At 40.0% G+C, this 14,834-nt stretch overlaps 1 protein-coding gene across 1 annotated transcript in view; it reads right to left on the minus strand.

The window, feature by feature from the left end:
- Positions 1-3,746: 3,746 nt before the first annotated feature.
- Positions 3,747-14,834, minus strand: part of poc1a (POC1 centriolar protein A) — a 41,882-nt gene continuing 30,794 nt past the window's right edge. The window contains exon 11 of the mRNA XM_069690904.1: positions 3,747-4,655. Coding sequence (XP_069547005.1) covers positions 4,545-4,655 — 111 coding nt within the window. The 3' untranslated portion in view covers positions 3,747-4,544. The remainder of the gene's footprint in view (positions 4,656-14,834) is intronic.

Genomic DNA, 14,834 nt, shown 5'->3' on the forward strand with positions numbered 1-14,834 from the left:
AGCTGAGAAACTGTATTTTAAGGTGATATGGGGCACTTTGTTTTAAAAGGCATGCTTCTAATTGTGGTTAACTTCCACTGCAGTTCAAGTATTTTTATACGGGGTGTTAACATTATTTTGTCTACCCCCTGTCTGTGGCTCTGTCTGTGTTTATGAACATCTCATTGGGCTTGTAAAAACCTACAGAGCACCTGACTTTGCTGTGACTCTCTGGAAACTTTTATACATCACAGCCTATGGTTCCATGTTGCTTTACTCACAGCTGTGTGTTTTGTGTCCTCAGAGCGCCTCTCATTTATTTCCTAGAACTACAAAACCTCCAGTTCCCCATTAGGCGGTGACCACCACGCTGATGAAATGACTATTTCAGTGTTTCCGTCAGAGAAGCCAATTTATACCATAAAACGACTTGTAGCTCTAAGAATACGTCCCGGCTATGGGTATTTTGGGAAAACCGTGTGGCGGCACAGCCTCCACCTGCTGCAACGGGGCAGACATTTGACCGTCAGTGCACCAGGGTATCATTTCTATTTCATAAAACTGTCAGAATATAACATAATGTTGGAGGAAACAAAAAGCCAAGAAGAGCAAGCGAGCGCAAAGACCTGACACACTGAACTAGTAAAGCACTAAAACACAGACCGACACACACACACACACACACACACACACACACACACACACACACACACACACACACACACACACACACACACACACACACACACACACACACACACAGGCAAACAGCGGCGGCAACCACAGCACACCAGGAAAAACATATCCAGATGTTCTCCTCATAGGATCACCAACCCCCCTCCTACACACACACTTGTGGCCACACATGGGCTACATATTACAGCGGCCGGCTCTTCAACTTTTCTTTTCTCCCCTCTCTTTCCAGAGCGCTCACACACACACACACACACACACACACACACACACACACACACACACACACACACACACACACACACACACACACACACACACACACACACACACACACACACACACACACACACACACACACACACATTCTTTTATGATGCTATACTTGTGAGGACTCCCTTTGACATTCCCCGTAGCCTCTAACTACAACCTTAACCATCACAACTGAACCCCGAACCTCACATATTAATGGGATGCTTTGTGAGTGTGTGCTGCTTCAGGTACAATGAATAATGAACCAAGAAATTTAAGTTAACAGATTCATTACTTTGAAAGACATATGTGCCAAAACACTGTTTATCTTGTTTCGAGAAAGGGTTTTGCTGCTCTGGAAAATTAGCACAGCGAGAATTATTCTAACTTGACGATTACATGGTCAAAATTTAGATTTCCTTTTATAAGGGAATCCATTAGGAATGCACACACACACTTCATCAGCCACTGCAATGTCTTGGTGGCTGTTGTTAGAGTTAAAAGATGACCAAGCTTCAACTTTTTGCCAGATGTTCTGCTATGTCAAATGAGAGGCCCAAATGAAGGGATTTAAGGTGGCCTTACCCCAAAGCTGATTGCAACTAAAACATGTTTAATTAATGATTAATCTGCCAGTTATTCCTTGATTATTAATTTGACTGATTTAAATGTGAGATAAAATTGAAAAAGGAGCATTAAATCTTCTTAAGAGTTCACCGTCATTTCTCAGATATCTTGTTTTGTCAGACCAAAACTCAAAAAGATCTTCAGTTCACGGTAAAATAAAGCAGACGGAAGTGGTAAAACCAGAGTAGAGAAGCTAAAAAAAGGAATGGTTGCCACTTTAACTAGAAAAATTACTTGCATAATTGATGGCTCAAAATAGTTGCAGATTTGCAGAACCTTCTGTCTATTGATTAATTGACAGATGACTTCACCTCTAAACTGAACCTCAACTTAATCATCAACCCAACTTTAACTTTAAAACTAAGTCTAAGCCTCCAGACAGCTCGATGAGGTTCCGATTTAAAGAGAGGACCAGCGAAAATGTTCCTCACTTTACAACAATGCCTGCACTAACATGATCCAAAACAAAACCTGGTCTTCACAAAGACAGGCGTACGGGAACACACAAACACACAAACACACACACACACACACACACGCACACACACAGAGTGTCAAGCTTAGCAGTTATTGAACAGACTCTTATAGCCCCTCCTCTCCTCGGCTGGGGCTCCTGGCAGGCTGTCTGGTTGAGGCCCATAGTAAAGGGAGCTGTTTTCTCTGGCTGGAGTGTGTGTGTGTGTGTGTGTGTGTGTGTGTGTGTGTGTGTGTGTGTGTGTGTGTGTGTGTGTGTGTGTGTGTGTGTGTGTGTGTGTGTGTGTGTGTGTGTGTGTGTGTGTGTGTGTGTGTGTTGTGTGTGTGTGTGTGTGTGTGTGTGTGTGTCTGCGGGCCCCAGACAGGAAGGAAGAGAGTGGGCCCGGCAGCACAGCTCCAGAATTCCGGTTTTGTTTTTCTTCTTTTTCCATCGGAGCAGAGCCAGAGCTGGGTCTTAAAGAAACAGTCATTAATATTTTGCCCTCTTAGCGACACTGCGCTGCTCTCTCAAAGTGATGGAGACCTCCACAACAGCACTCTGTATCGCTCATTACATTAGTATACTGCGTGCTCATACCACCAGGTTGTTAAATAAATCAAACAAAATGAACAGTTATGGCCGTGCCTTAAGAAATCAGAGTGTGTGACTGAGCTCAGCCTCGGGCTCATTTTCATTGAAGCCTCTAAAAATAAAAAGTACTGATCCAGCATCGGCGGTCAGGTTACGTAAATTACTCGAGGGGTGAAACATAAGGATTTTTGACACAAGCAGAGCAGGCGTGTTTTAGCTGCTACCCCCCGCACCTTTGTAATAAATCATCACTCGAAATCTGGCAAAGAAAGGGTTGAAAATGACTCGCTGTGAGCAACGGATGACACAGCTCACAGCTCATGATCTTAACATCTCTTCTGAGGACAATAAGGACGGGAAAGTCATGACTTCTCCAGTAACTGCTGAGCTCGGGGGACCGGTGCATGAACCAAGTCTCCTAAAAGTAAGCGGTGACATCATCGATTTGGCAACAACAATGAAAACAAACTCTATTTCACTCGATACACAAACAGCGCTCTGCATTAAGAAAGAGGAATCATTTTACCAACTAATTTAAAAACTTGTGTGTGAAACATTTATTAATAGTATTAACAATAACTTACTTTCAGTGTATGTACGTTTCAAACAGGATAAAAAGGGACGGATCAAGACAACTATCTTTCAAACCGCTGCAAAAAAAATAAATATATATATATAACTTGCTGATGCAAAAAGCACTATTATTCTAACAAAGCGTGAGGCTGGTGGTAATTTAAAATGTGTCTTAATGTCAACAATTCCCTTTAAAACCAACAATTAAGTTAGTCTGTCTCATAATGCTTTCAGATTTCCCTAACCCTGCTGTGATGTGTGCTTTCCAAAAACTTGACACAAGTTCGACGTGTGCTCTCTGCTCAAGTTTAAGGCACATGATGATATCGCAAATGGGCAAAAATCTGTGGTGGCAAAAAGGGCTGATGTTGATCGAATTACTTAGTTTGGAATACTCACTCAAAGGGAGTCATTGTCTCACACTGCTCCAGGCGCATTATAGGACTCTCGGATCGCATCACACTGTAGAATATATCAAGCTTTTGCAACACATGAATTGATGCTACTTGTTACTAAAAACCTGGTCACGGTGGTTTTAGTCTTTTCATGGGATGTTGAGACAAAAAACAACAACATAGACCATCACCTGACTTCTCCTTTAAAATGAATTTAAACCTCCTCAGATCTAACACTCTTAATCCTGAGTTTCTGCATGCAATAAAAACATAAAAGCACTCTATCGGCTTTGCAACGACCATCAGTAAAACTACTAATGATGGACGGTAAAGAAAAATGAATGAAACTGTGGAGAACGAATCGAGCACATTTCAACGAGCGTCTTTCGAGACTTTAAAAATAACAACGACAATGATGCCTGTGTATACATACTGAATATGTACTTTATGATAAAAAAAAAAACTTAAAAAAAACTAATTTCTTTGGGTGATGACATTCTGTGAGTTGAGATAAATTGAGATAAAAAAACAAAAACCAGTACAGTGCATATCAAACACCAAAGTCCTTTGCGTGTGTCGACACTTTCACACAGGCAGTCATTGCGTGCACGCACATGCACGCATGCACACACACGCACGCACACACACACACACGCACGCGCACACACACACAGACACACACAGTGACTAGTAGCAGCAGGTCCTTTGTCAGCAGAAAGAGGACTGCACGCTCAGCACTGCTGTAGAGGAACTTCTCGAATATTCATCTCCTTCACTTCTGATATCTCTTTGTAAAATAACCAGACACAGTAGATAAGCAGTAAGACTCGGTGTTCATTTAAAGTCCAGCCCTTGAAATACGCGCGTACAATCTCACATTTTGAGCGTGATCTAACTGCACCAGTGTGACTCTCCGTCTGTTTACGTGACCACATTTGAACCCCACACCACAGTTCGACCCCTCTCTGTCGCCGCCACCTTTAGGTCTGCCCTCTTCTCTGGAGATGTAGACTGATCTCCACTTGGTTCTCCAAACACTCCTTGAGCTTGTCCTCTGTCAGCGTCAGCCGCTGCTCCAAGATTGAAACCGTCTGGATTGGCGGAAGAGCGAGAAGAGGAGAGAGAGGAGAAGACGGTAGAAACAAGACAAGGAAAGGAATAAGGGAAGGAAAGAGGTGGGTGAGAGAGAAAGAGCACGGCATTAGAGAGGGGCTGTATAGAATCAACCTGACAGTAATAACTATATAATGCCTGTGTTTGTGTGCGTTTGAGACAGATGTTGTGCGTGCAAGACAATCCAGCTGATTATGGCGGAGAAATCTGCTGCTTGAGCCGAAAACACTAGAGTCTCTGTGTCTGGCACGCACTCGCTCTTGTTCTCTCTCTCTCTCTCTCACACACACAGTGGCATAAACACACTTACGCACACAGAGAATACAAGAAAGTCGCTTTCCGATTACAGGACGGGCATGTGTGGGTAGTGAGATCACAGCGCGACATACTTTTCCTCTCAGCATCCTCCAAGAGTGACAGCATTTGTTGTGTGTTTGCGCTTGTGCATTTGAGCACTCTGTCATCTGAGCCTGTTACCAGAGGGGCCTCAAGGTGTAATTTCCTGAGGCATCCCCATCACAATGAACAGATTACTGAGGACAGACTATTTGTTTTTTCTTGTTTTGTTTTTTTTCCTGTATGAGCCTCAGTAGCCACATTAAGGTAAAAAAAAATAAAAAAAAACGCATCAGAAAAAGTTTTCTGGAAGTTTTTCCAGAGCGAAACTGATCAAATCTGTGAAGCTGAACCTAAAAACTGTGTATGTAAATGTAGGTTGCGACTGTTTGAATTTGTAAAAGTGTTTTACTTGTGTTCAAGTTGCTCGGTATTTGTGTGCGGATTGGTAAAAGCATTGGTGAGTGCCAAAAATTAAACAAAAGTCCTTGTACACGTTCGTTCACCTTATTTTTTTGGTTTTGTTTGTAGCTCACGTAATACACGTTCAATGACATTTTTTAGATTTTTTAGATTTAGATTTTATACACTTTATTAATCCCCGAGGGGAAATTTCTTCACTACAGCAGGGGGGCTCTCAGGGGGGAGATGCTGCAGCAGGCTGCCACGACCGCGGCGCCAGGTAACCTGACCTGAAGTGCATGTTTTTGGATGATGGGAGGAAGCCGGAGAACACGGAGAGAACCCACGCAAGCACAGGGAGAACATGCAAACTCCGCACAGAAAGGCCCAGGACCGGATTCGAACCCAGAACCTTTTTGCTGTGAGGCGACAGTGCTAACCACTGATTCGAACTTCTCTCCACAGACAACAGCGTGTCCAAGAACAGTGCACTTACTGCATTTATCAAGCCACAGATACAAAAAAAAAAAAAAAATGCTGAAATAGATTTCCTGACCACTCGAACAATAAGAATCTCATCAAAAAAAATAATATTAAATGGAATTTTATGATGAATTAATCAGAGATGTATTTTCAAAATCTGACTTAACTTCAGGTAAGAAAGCCCTGAAATTCAGAGAAAACATTTAGCATAGTAGCAATGTTCTGATGATAAATGCATCCAGGCTGTAGCCACCTCCAAGTTTACTGAAAACTCTGGTTTCCCTGTGCCTTTAAATGAATTTGTTCAGTCTATTGCACCTTTATTTACCAAATTCATTTAGCCGTTAATGCACTGACATTGTATTTGTCTGATTTCTTTGTCTGGATGCTTTTAATTCTTTTGAGTCTACTTTCTTTGATTTCATTTTTCTGTTTGTCTTTACATTTTCTATGTAGCACCTTTCAAACACCAGAGACATTTAAAGTACCTTTTTTTTTTTTTTATAAAGTTTCCTTGCAATTTCAACTATGCAGCCATCATGAAAAACAAAATACTTCAGTCTCGAGGTGACTGATTGAAATCTGCTCGGCTTTTTGCTCTTCACCAGGAGAAATTGCGATAAACCAGCACAAAGTTATTTTTCAACTTCGCATCCACTATTAGAAAATCCACTATTTAAGAAGTAAACAAAAATGTGAAAACGTGTCACAGAGGTTCAAAAGACATCCGCGCTAACTGCAACAACATAAATCAAGCAAAAAGCTAGAAGTGATTTGAATGAGTCTTCCTCTGTAAACAATGAAGTGGCAGCAGCTCCCTCTTCATCTCTGACATTACTGTTTTACTGAGCTAATGTTACCTGGTGACAAACACAAATCCAGCTACTGAGCAGTTTTTCGATGGAAGCGCTCGATATCATCAATTTGGTTTAAAGGCAGCAACATTCAAACAGCAAACACAACATCCTCAGACAGGTTCACGTCCGTGAGAGCATACTGTGCTGCACGTATGTCAGCATGTCTTAACCTGCAATTGTACAGTATGTGCCAGAGAGTGCAATTCTGAAATTGCTAGAAAGCAGAAAAGAGATGAGTCACTCCGAGTATTTCTCAAAATATAACCAGCGGTGAATGAGACAAGACATATGAATGGAATAGATGAACAGACATGAAAAACACAACTAATTTAGATCAAAAGTTGTCAGCTTTCACAAAAGTGTAAATCATTTGTCTGAAAAGAAACCGATGCTGTCGTCCCCGAACCATTATATTACATATTTCAAAGGGTTTGAATTGCACAGGAACTATACTCCAGCTCTTATTTCATTTCTGTTCCAGGAATATCTCTCTTTCATGATCGTTTGACCGTCACTTGATACAATCAGGGCATCACGTCAATGAATAAAGAACTTTATAAACAGTCAACGCCCCCAAACAAACATGTGTGCATGGTTGAATCACAAACACATTAACTAAATTGTAACAGCAGTAGATCATTAAATTCCTTATTTTTGAATAATCTGAAAAGACTGAGAGCCTGAAATATAGAAGGGGAACAACACCGTAAAGGCACAAGAGGGCAAGGAAATTAAGAGAAACAAATTCAGACAGAGAGGCCAGATTACTCTTAATACTCATTAAAGAACCACTTTTTCTTTTACACTGTTAAGTAAATGCTTTAGTGTACTTCATTTTTGACATTTAAAGTACGGGTGTAATTTGATTGGTGGACCAATTACCTGTACATAACAAGCAGAAACACTCAAACCGTCAGTCCATTTTTCTCTTCTAACTTCTGGGATGACTAGAAGACTGTTCAGACCGGCTCACATCACACATCTTTGTGGATGTTTAATAGAGCGCTGAGTGCTGTTCCTGGTATTACTGTCCGTATTTTAGGACACTGCTTCCCCTCCACAGCACAACAATCTGGCAAATCTAAAAATGGCTTCGATCGTATCTTACCTGCTGTTAATTCAGATACGTTTCAGCTGACCTGCTTATTGACTTGCCTTTCAAGTTGTGACATTTAGCCTGCAAATGTCGAGGACTCATCAGGGATGATGACTGTTAAAAGCTGCGATAGAACAGAAATCTGAAATAGGCCAAAATATTAACTGTTTTGCAAAAAAAAAAAAAAAAAAAATACTGCCATTACTTACACATCTGTTCTGAGACCATGTTATTACATGTTTGGGGTGGTTATGAATGCCAGTGGGATTACCAATCAGTCGTTGTTCTGCAACAGAACCAACCAGTTTTGGTTTTCCTTTGGCTCTATTTTATAAGAAGCAATTTGCAAACCATTTAAACAAGACAGAAATTGTATTTCAATCTCATTACTAAGTCCTGCATTGACCCCACGGTGTCACACACACAGACACAGGCATGAAAAAACAAAATAAAAAAGTAACTCCGAAGGAACTGACAAAGATTATTAAATCATCTCGTTCCACACAGTCTAACATACTCATCACACGGCGAGGGGTTCAACAACGTCTGGGCGAGCGGCGGTTTCTTTTGGGTCATCAAACCAGATAACATCTCCTGCTATTTCATGGATCATTTGACCACTTGTGTTTCCTCTTTCTCTCCCTCTCTTCGCCTGTCTCCGTTTTCCAGATCAATACTACCCTGTTTATCTCACCAACCCGATATGGCTACCCATTCCTCAGCCAAGCCAGCTATTTGGTGTCTGTGTGTGTGATCCTGCACGTGTCCCCATGCGGCAGCAACATTATACAGGCCTATAGTTTTCATCTGGAGTGGAAACCAAATCTTTATGCTCCTAAAAATAGAGCAAGCTGTTTTTCTTTTCTTTCCAGAACACATTATACCCTCCGTTGCCCCGAGCATTACAGGCCTCCGTTACAAAGTCTCACAGCTTTAGTATGACCGACGCTACAGCAGTCTGAAAGTCAAACAGGTGCTGGTGATTGGTGGCAAAGGGATTTTCTTTCTTTCTTTTCTAAAATCACTGGTGAACTGGGGAAGAAATAAAGAACAGAATGAGGACAATTATAAAGCTGGCTGATGGGTGTAAAAAGCCAATTAAAGGCTACTACAGGTGCAGGTGTAGAGTACCAGTATTACTGCTAAAAAAAAAAAACCACCAAAAAACAACTGTATTAATACTCATAACCGGATTTAAGTCCATTGTATTGGCAGAAAGCCAAACAGAAGCCAAACAGTCATCAGTTGAAAGCCACATCTTGGTGTCAACACGATACTTTTAGCCTGTTAGCGTGCTACAACAGCATTAAGCTTGAATAACAGGCTGAAAGGATTTTTGTTTCACAGAAGTGGAAGCTTTTAGCTCAATGTGTACAGCAAGACGATTGTACGTTTGGCATTGTAACCTGACTGGTACAGATCTTTAACGCAACTCTGATATTGACATCGAAAGCCGTTTTCTCATATGACACCTAAACCATGTCCGGACCTGATACTCTGGATATTGTTGCCCTTTCAAACATGTGGCACACTGCAGGAGACTGTCCGTGTCAGATGTGTTCTCACCTCCTGGAAATATTCCATTAGGTTCAGGCGAGCGGTGACGCCTGGGCAGAGCGTGCAGGAGGCGTCACAGAAATGGCATTAACTCGACCGCGATTACCTGCTCCACTCACAATTACCTGCTCAAGCGGACATTACGCAAACTTAGTATGAGAATGCGTTCTCACATACAGCTCATCTATGTCTTAACAAGTTCAAGGATCCAGTGGATGTATAAAAGAAGCTTGAGAGATGGAGAAAAAACAAAAACAACCAAACAACTGATAATGATATATCAGCTATTCATTTTTGACTGGACTTGGCCTTAAAAATACGTGACAATACCAAAATATCTGCAACGAGCAAATATTGGCCTAAATAACGACATTAACATCAACATCATACCCCATTTGGGACCCAGTTAAACATTTATGAGTCATGAAGAATTTATGGTGGGTCTGTCTTGTCAGTATTTCTTAAAAATGTAGCCTCTGAAGCTCAGAATCTCTTCAAATCGATTTTAAATCATTTGTATTATGTCCCTACAGCTCAGAGACGTAGTAAAAAAAAGCAGCCCGGGTGCCAAGAGATGGCTTCACGCTTCCAAAGCACGACCATAAACGGACGAATCAGAGACTTCCTCCCCTCCATGAGAACCAGAAACGTTGTGATAAAAACTTTCTGCAATTCTTTAAAAACTGCTCAGTAAACAGTGGTTACCTAAAAATCCCCCCTCCCTCCCCCATTAAAAAAAAAGAAGAAAAAAATACAAACCAATTAAAAATATTTGGAGAAACAGTTCAGGGAATTCATAGGGACAAGTTTCTTTCACTTCCTTTAACATTCCTTGCAGCTCCGCTTTAGCTTCTAGAAAAAGAAAATGAAGTCTGTGTACTGGTTCATATCTCTGTTCATCTATTTTGACACAAACATAAGCAGGAAAAAGATACTTACGGTAGTTTAGGGCAATTACAGAACAGGATAAATGCTGCTTCACTGAAGCCAGCATTAATAAATCCTTTTGTTACAGTGTTTTCCCATGAGCCATATCACAGAGAAAGTTCACAGAATCTTTTCTAGTAAACAACTGACTAAAGGTCTATTGAGGACAAGAAGGCACGGCTGCACTCGAAACAGGAAATGTAGCATTCTTCCTAATTAAGAATGACAGTGTGAAAGAAGGATTTCAATGCAGGTTTAGTGCAAAACAGCTAAGAGTGATGAATAAAAGGGAGAAAATGCTTCATGCTGTTGTTTATGAAAAGGAAACCTTGGCTTATTGTACCTAATTATAAGAGAAGATACCAGATGCTGATACCAGAGGACGTTTACCATATTTGGTCAAAGTTGCTAATGGTTTATTCTTGTTGGGTTTCACAGAACAACACATTCTCTCTTCATTTATTCTATGGACAGTAAATCGTTATGGACTGCTATTCACCAGTGAATAATAAAACATAATATACGACACTTTAGCCGATTTATTGAACTCATCCCAAGGTTCCCATAAACTGCTAGGCCTTCAATCAGTGTCATTTATTATCCTCGAATCAAGCTGAGAACATGCTCCTCTGGTCTTGTGGTGTAATAAATTAACAAATCGGATTAGCTATTAGCTTGTCAGCATCAATCCAATATTGTATCTTGGCATATCCAGGAAGTTCAATCAACAAATGACCATGGATCCTATTGTAATCAAAAGCTCCGACACATTTTATTCATCTGAATTCGAGTATTGTGCAGACACTTCACACTAATAACTGACATACACCCCCCCGTCAGAGAAAAGTTGGACGATCCATTGCAACTGGAGTAAAGTAGTAATTGCATTAAGCTAATGCAAAAAAAAAAAAAAATAGGCTCCTGGTCCAAATGATTTTCCAAATAATTTTTTGACAAAAATTCTCTGCCTGGTTAGATTCTATCCTTATCTGTATCTGGATAGATTTTTATTTTTATTTTTTAAAGTCTCAATGGAAAACCACACAAAATGCACATTTTACTGATCAGATCCAAACCACAAGACGGGGAAATATGTTTTTTTTTTTTAAATGGCAACGATTCCAAGGGTTCACACGCCCAAATACTATGTTTTAGTACAGAAATGGTAATGTACTCAAAATAAATAATTGGTTTTATTGCCTGAAGGTTGAATGGTGCTAAATGGACGCCACATCCTGCACATTGTGTTCCAACTTTAGCTACTGCGAACAGCTTCAGTTTTCTTCGCAGTGGTAATAGTCTGGAAACCCTGTTCACACTAGTGACTAGCGTTAGCACAGCCAGTCTGAGGGGTGGATCAATCAGCGTCGGGGGGGGGGGGGGGGCTTGGCTAAGTGCCACGAAATGGAAGCGTTTTTTTTTTTTTTTTTTCTAAGTGTATTTGCAGCGGTGGTAGAGGTTTGTCTCAAATCGTGGTGGATGGCGATTGGTTAAAGGCTGCTCCAATAGTTACAGAATTTAGTAGTTAACTTGTAGTTCATGCCTGAATGAAGATGCTCTCTACTCAGTGCACATCACGGTGCTAGTTACCGTTCATGGGTAAAAGGAGCAATCTGGGAATTTTTTTAGTTGACCCTCGTATTATGCTCCACATCATGCAAAGAAATTGACTATCAAGAATATTTTTGTAATGAATAAGATACTGTGTTGTAACTATAAAATGCTAAAATGCATTCTCTCCTTCATGGATGCCTTTTGTTTCTATTGTATAAATTGTTTGTATTGTATGGTTGGTTGTCTTGTCAATTTTAATGCTGCTATACTTTAATTGAATTATTTTTGTACATACGTTTTTCTTTCTCTCATTCATATGTTTGTTTTGTGTCTTTTTAGTTTTACAGATTGAAAAATGAGGACAAATTTGTGACACGTTGTATGTAAATGTGACCTGATTTCCACAAAGATAAAAATTAAAAACTAAGATAAGAGAGGGAGAATAGAAAGACAGGAACCTGGAGGTTGAGAGCTGGAAGGGTGCGTACAAGTGAAAAGCAGCTAACACAGCAAACTGAGGCTTTGGAAGGTTCAGCTGAATGTTGAATAATTCATCATGTTCCCTCTCGGTCTCCTTAACTATTAGAGTTACAAAGAGATATAATAGTGAAGTACAACGCTGTGGAAAATACTTATAAAGGAGTCAGAACATAGTGCAGAAATAAATAATGTTGTTTTGTCAGTCTTGGCAACGGTAATTTAAGCCTCTGCAAACATAAAAGACAATTTTGAGAGCAAATGTTTCACACTGCAATTAAAATTCCAATTTGTCAGTAAAAATATATGAACTGAGAATAAAATTATTTGAATTGCAAATAAATTCCCCGTTACAATCTCCGGGTTTTGGTCAAAGACTTGAGAATTTTGTTTATGAATCGAGCCTTTGTGTCACAAAAAGGTTTTATTTTGAATCCGACCTCTTTGGTTGCGAGTCAAAAACTTTTGGTTGCAAGTTGAGTTGGATGTAACGGGCGCGAACTACGCTGTCAAATTAGACAAGAGTTTGTATCGGTGGGTCCGACTTGGATCCACAGCATGGCTGTAGAAACACAGAGAGGACATTGTGATGAACCACATATAAGGTTAGTTGACGTTACATTGATCTTGTCTATTGAAATGCTTATAAATGTAGCAGCCTGACCTTCACTTAAGTTATATTTCATGTTGTCAATGGCATCAACATGCTGATCCCTTCAGCAGCCAGTACGTTGGTATTCTGCTTGTATTACCGACGGCACATACAGTTTCCGAGGTATTTTCCACATTATACAGACATGCTGCTCTTCATCCAGCGGTGTAAGCGACAGAAAACTGCATGTGCGGGTGGAAATATAAGCAGCATACCCCTATGTATATGCCGCTGAAGATATCGGCCCGCTGACGGCATTAACGTTAAATATGACCAAATCAATAGTCGTGCTGCTACAATAATAATAAATGCTCAGTAAAAAAAGAGCAACTAATGACCTCCATGTATCTCAAACAGTCCTCTCCTGTCAGAGAAGGAAGTTATGTGTATGTACTCATACTGTGGATCCAAGACAAACACAACAATAGAAATTCTTATCTCCTTCATCAGGATAGACCGCGTCAGTTTCGTCCAACTCAACTCACATCCAAAAGTTTTTTGACTTGCAACCGAAGAGGTCTGATTCACAATAAAACCTTTTTTTTTATGACAAAACAAAGAGGCTGGTTTCATAAGCAAATTTTCTCAAGCCTGCAACCAAAACCAACATAACTGTAATGGAGAATTTCTTTTGCAATTCCAAATAATTTGTTCTCAGTTCACATATTTTTACAAACAAACTTGTTTTGGTGCAATAAATTTGCTCTTTAAAACTACCTTCATATTCAGCTTGCCTACAGTGGACTGCATCCAACATGCCATTTATGCAGTCTTAAAAATGCAATGCATCTCTGGTTACATTTTGTAAACTAAATAAAATGCACCGCCAGACGTTTCAATGTATTTTAAGCAAGTCGGACTTTGGGTTTAAAAGGGCCCATTACGTTATGCTGCCATTCTGTGATTCACAAGCCGTTGTTTCTTGTACATTGTACAATATGTGACACAACTATTTAGAGTTCCAAATTAGCAGCTTTCCACAACATAATACAGTTCACATCTAATTAGCAGTGGTCTAAACTACCTTTACTGTAGAAACACCTTTTGAAAACAAACTGTATGGATGAATATGTCTAAGTCTGTACCCACTGTGCAATTTACTACATTTCACTGACTATTATATTATATAGGCTTTTACAGAGGTCCTCTGAAATATGGAGAAATCTCACAAACAAGCAAACAATACAGTTACATTTAATTATTGTCTAGCTTCATAAAATATCTGTGAACACGATTTTTAAACTTCGAAAAGCCTGCGCTGTTTAAATCCATGTTAACTAATCGGTAGTCATCGTCGTCTGTGCCTTAGCTGCACTATTCCCGTGTTTCTCGGCATATCACATATCACTGCAATCTGTAGGAAAGTGAATATTTGATAGTTTAGTATATATTGTTTGTAAGTTTTAATTTCCTTCCATATTGTGTTTATGTCTTCATTCATGTTTTATTAGACTGTAAATCAGTTGTTCACTCATGTTTGAAACAAAATCTCTTTGGTAAAACAGCTGAACAAGAAAAAAAAAAAAGAAAAGAAAAGAAAAACCCACAAATTGCAGCGTACTTTGGCGGCTAACGAGGCACATTCCACAACCGCAAGGTCCTGCTCCTGACCACCGGACCTTTGCTGCAAGTCTTACCTCCCATTCTCTTCTCGTTTCGTGTCTGTATATATGTAACCTAAATTACAAGCTGTATACCATAATTCAAGAATGTCCCCTACTGTGCTGACACAATTGGAAATCCTTGCAAAGCCACCTGGGAAGAATAATTCTTTATCCATGAAAGCGTATTGCTATAGATGGTAACAAATATATAT

This window comes from Brachyistius frenatus, unplaced genomic scaffold, assembly GCF_029030835.1.
Source record: "Brachyistius frenatus isolate BFR_SWC_R1_liver_20210118 unplaced genomic scaffold, ASM2903083v1 Contig_10, whole genome shotgun sequence".
Lineage (NCBI taxonomy): Eukaryota > Metazoa > Chordata > Actinopteri > Embiotocidae > Brachyistius > Brachyistius frenatus.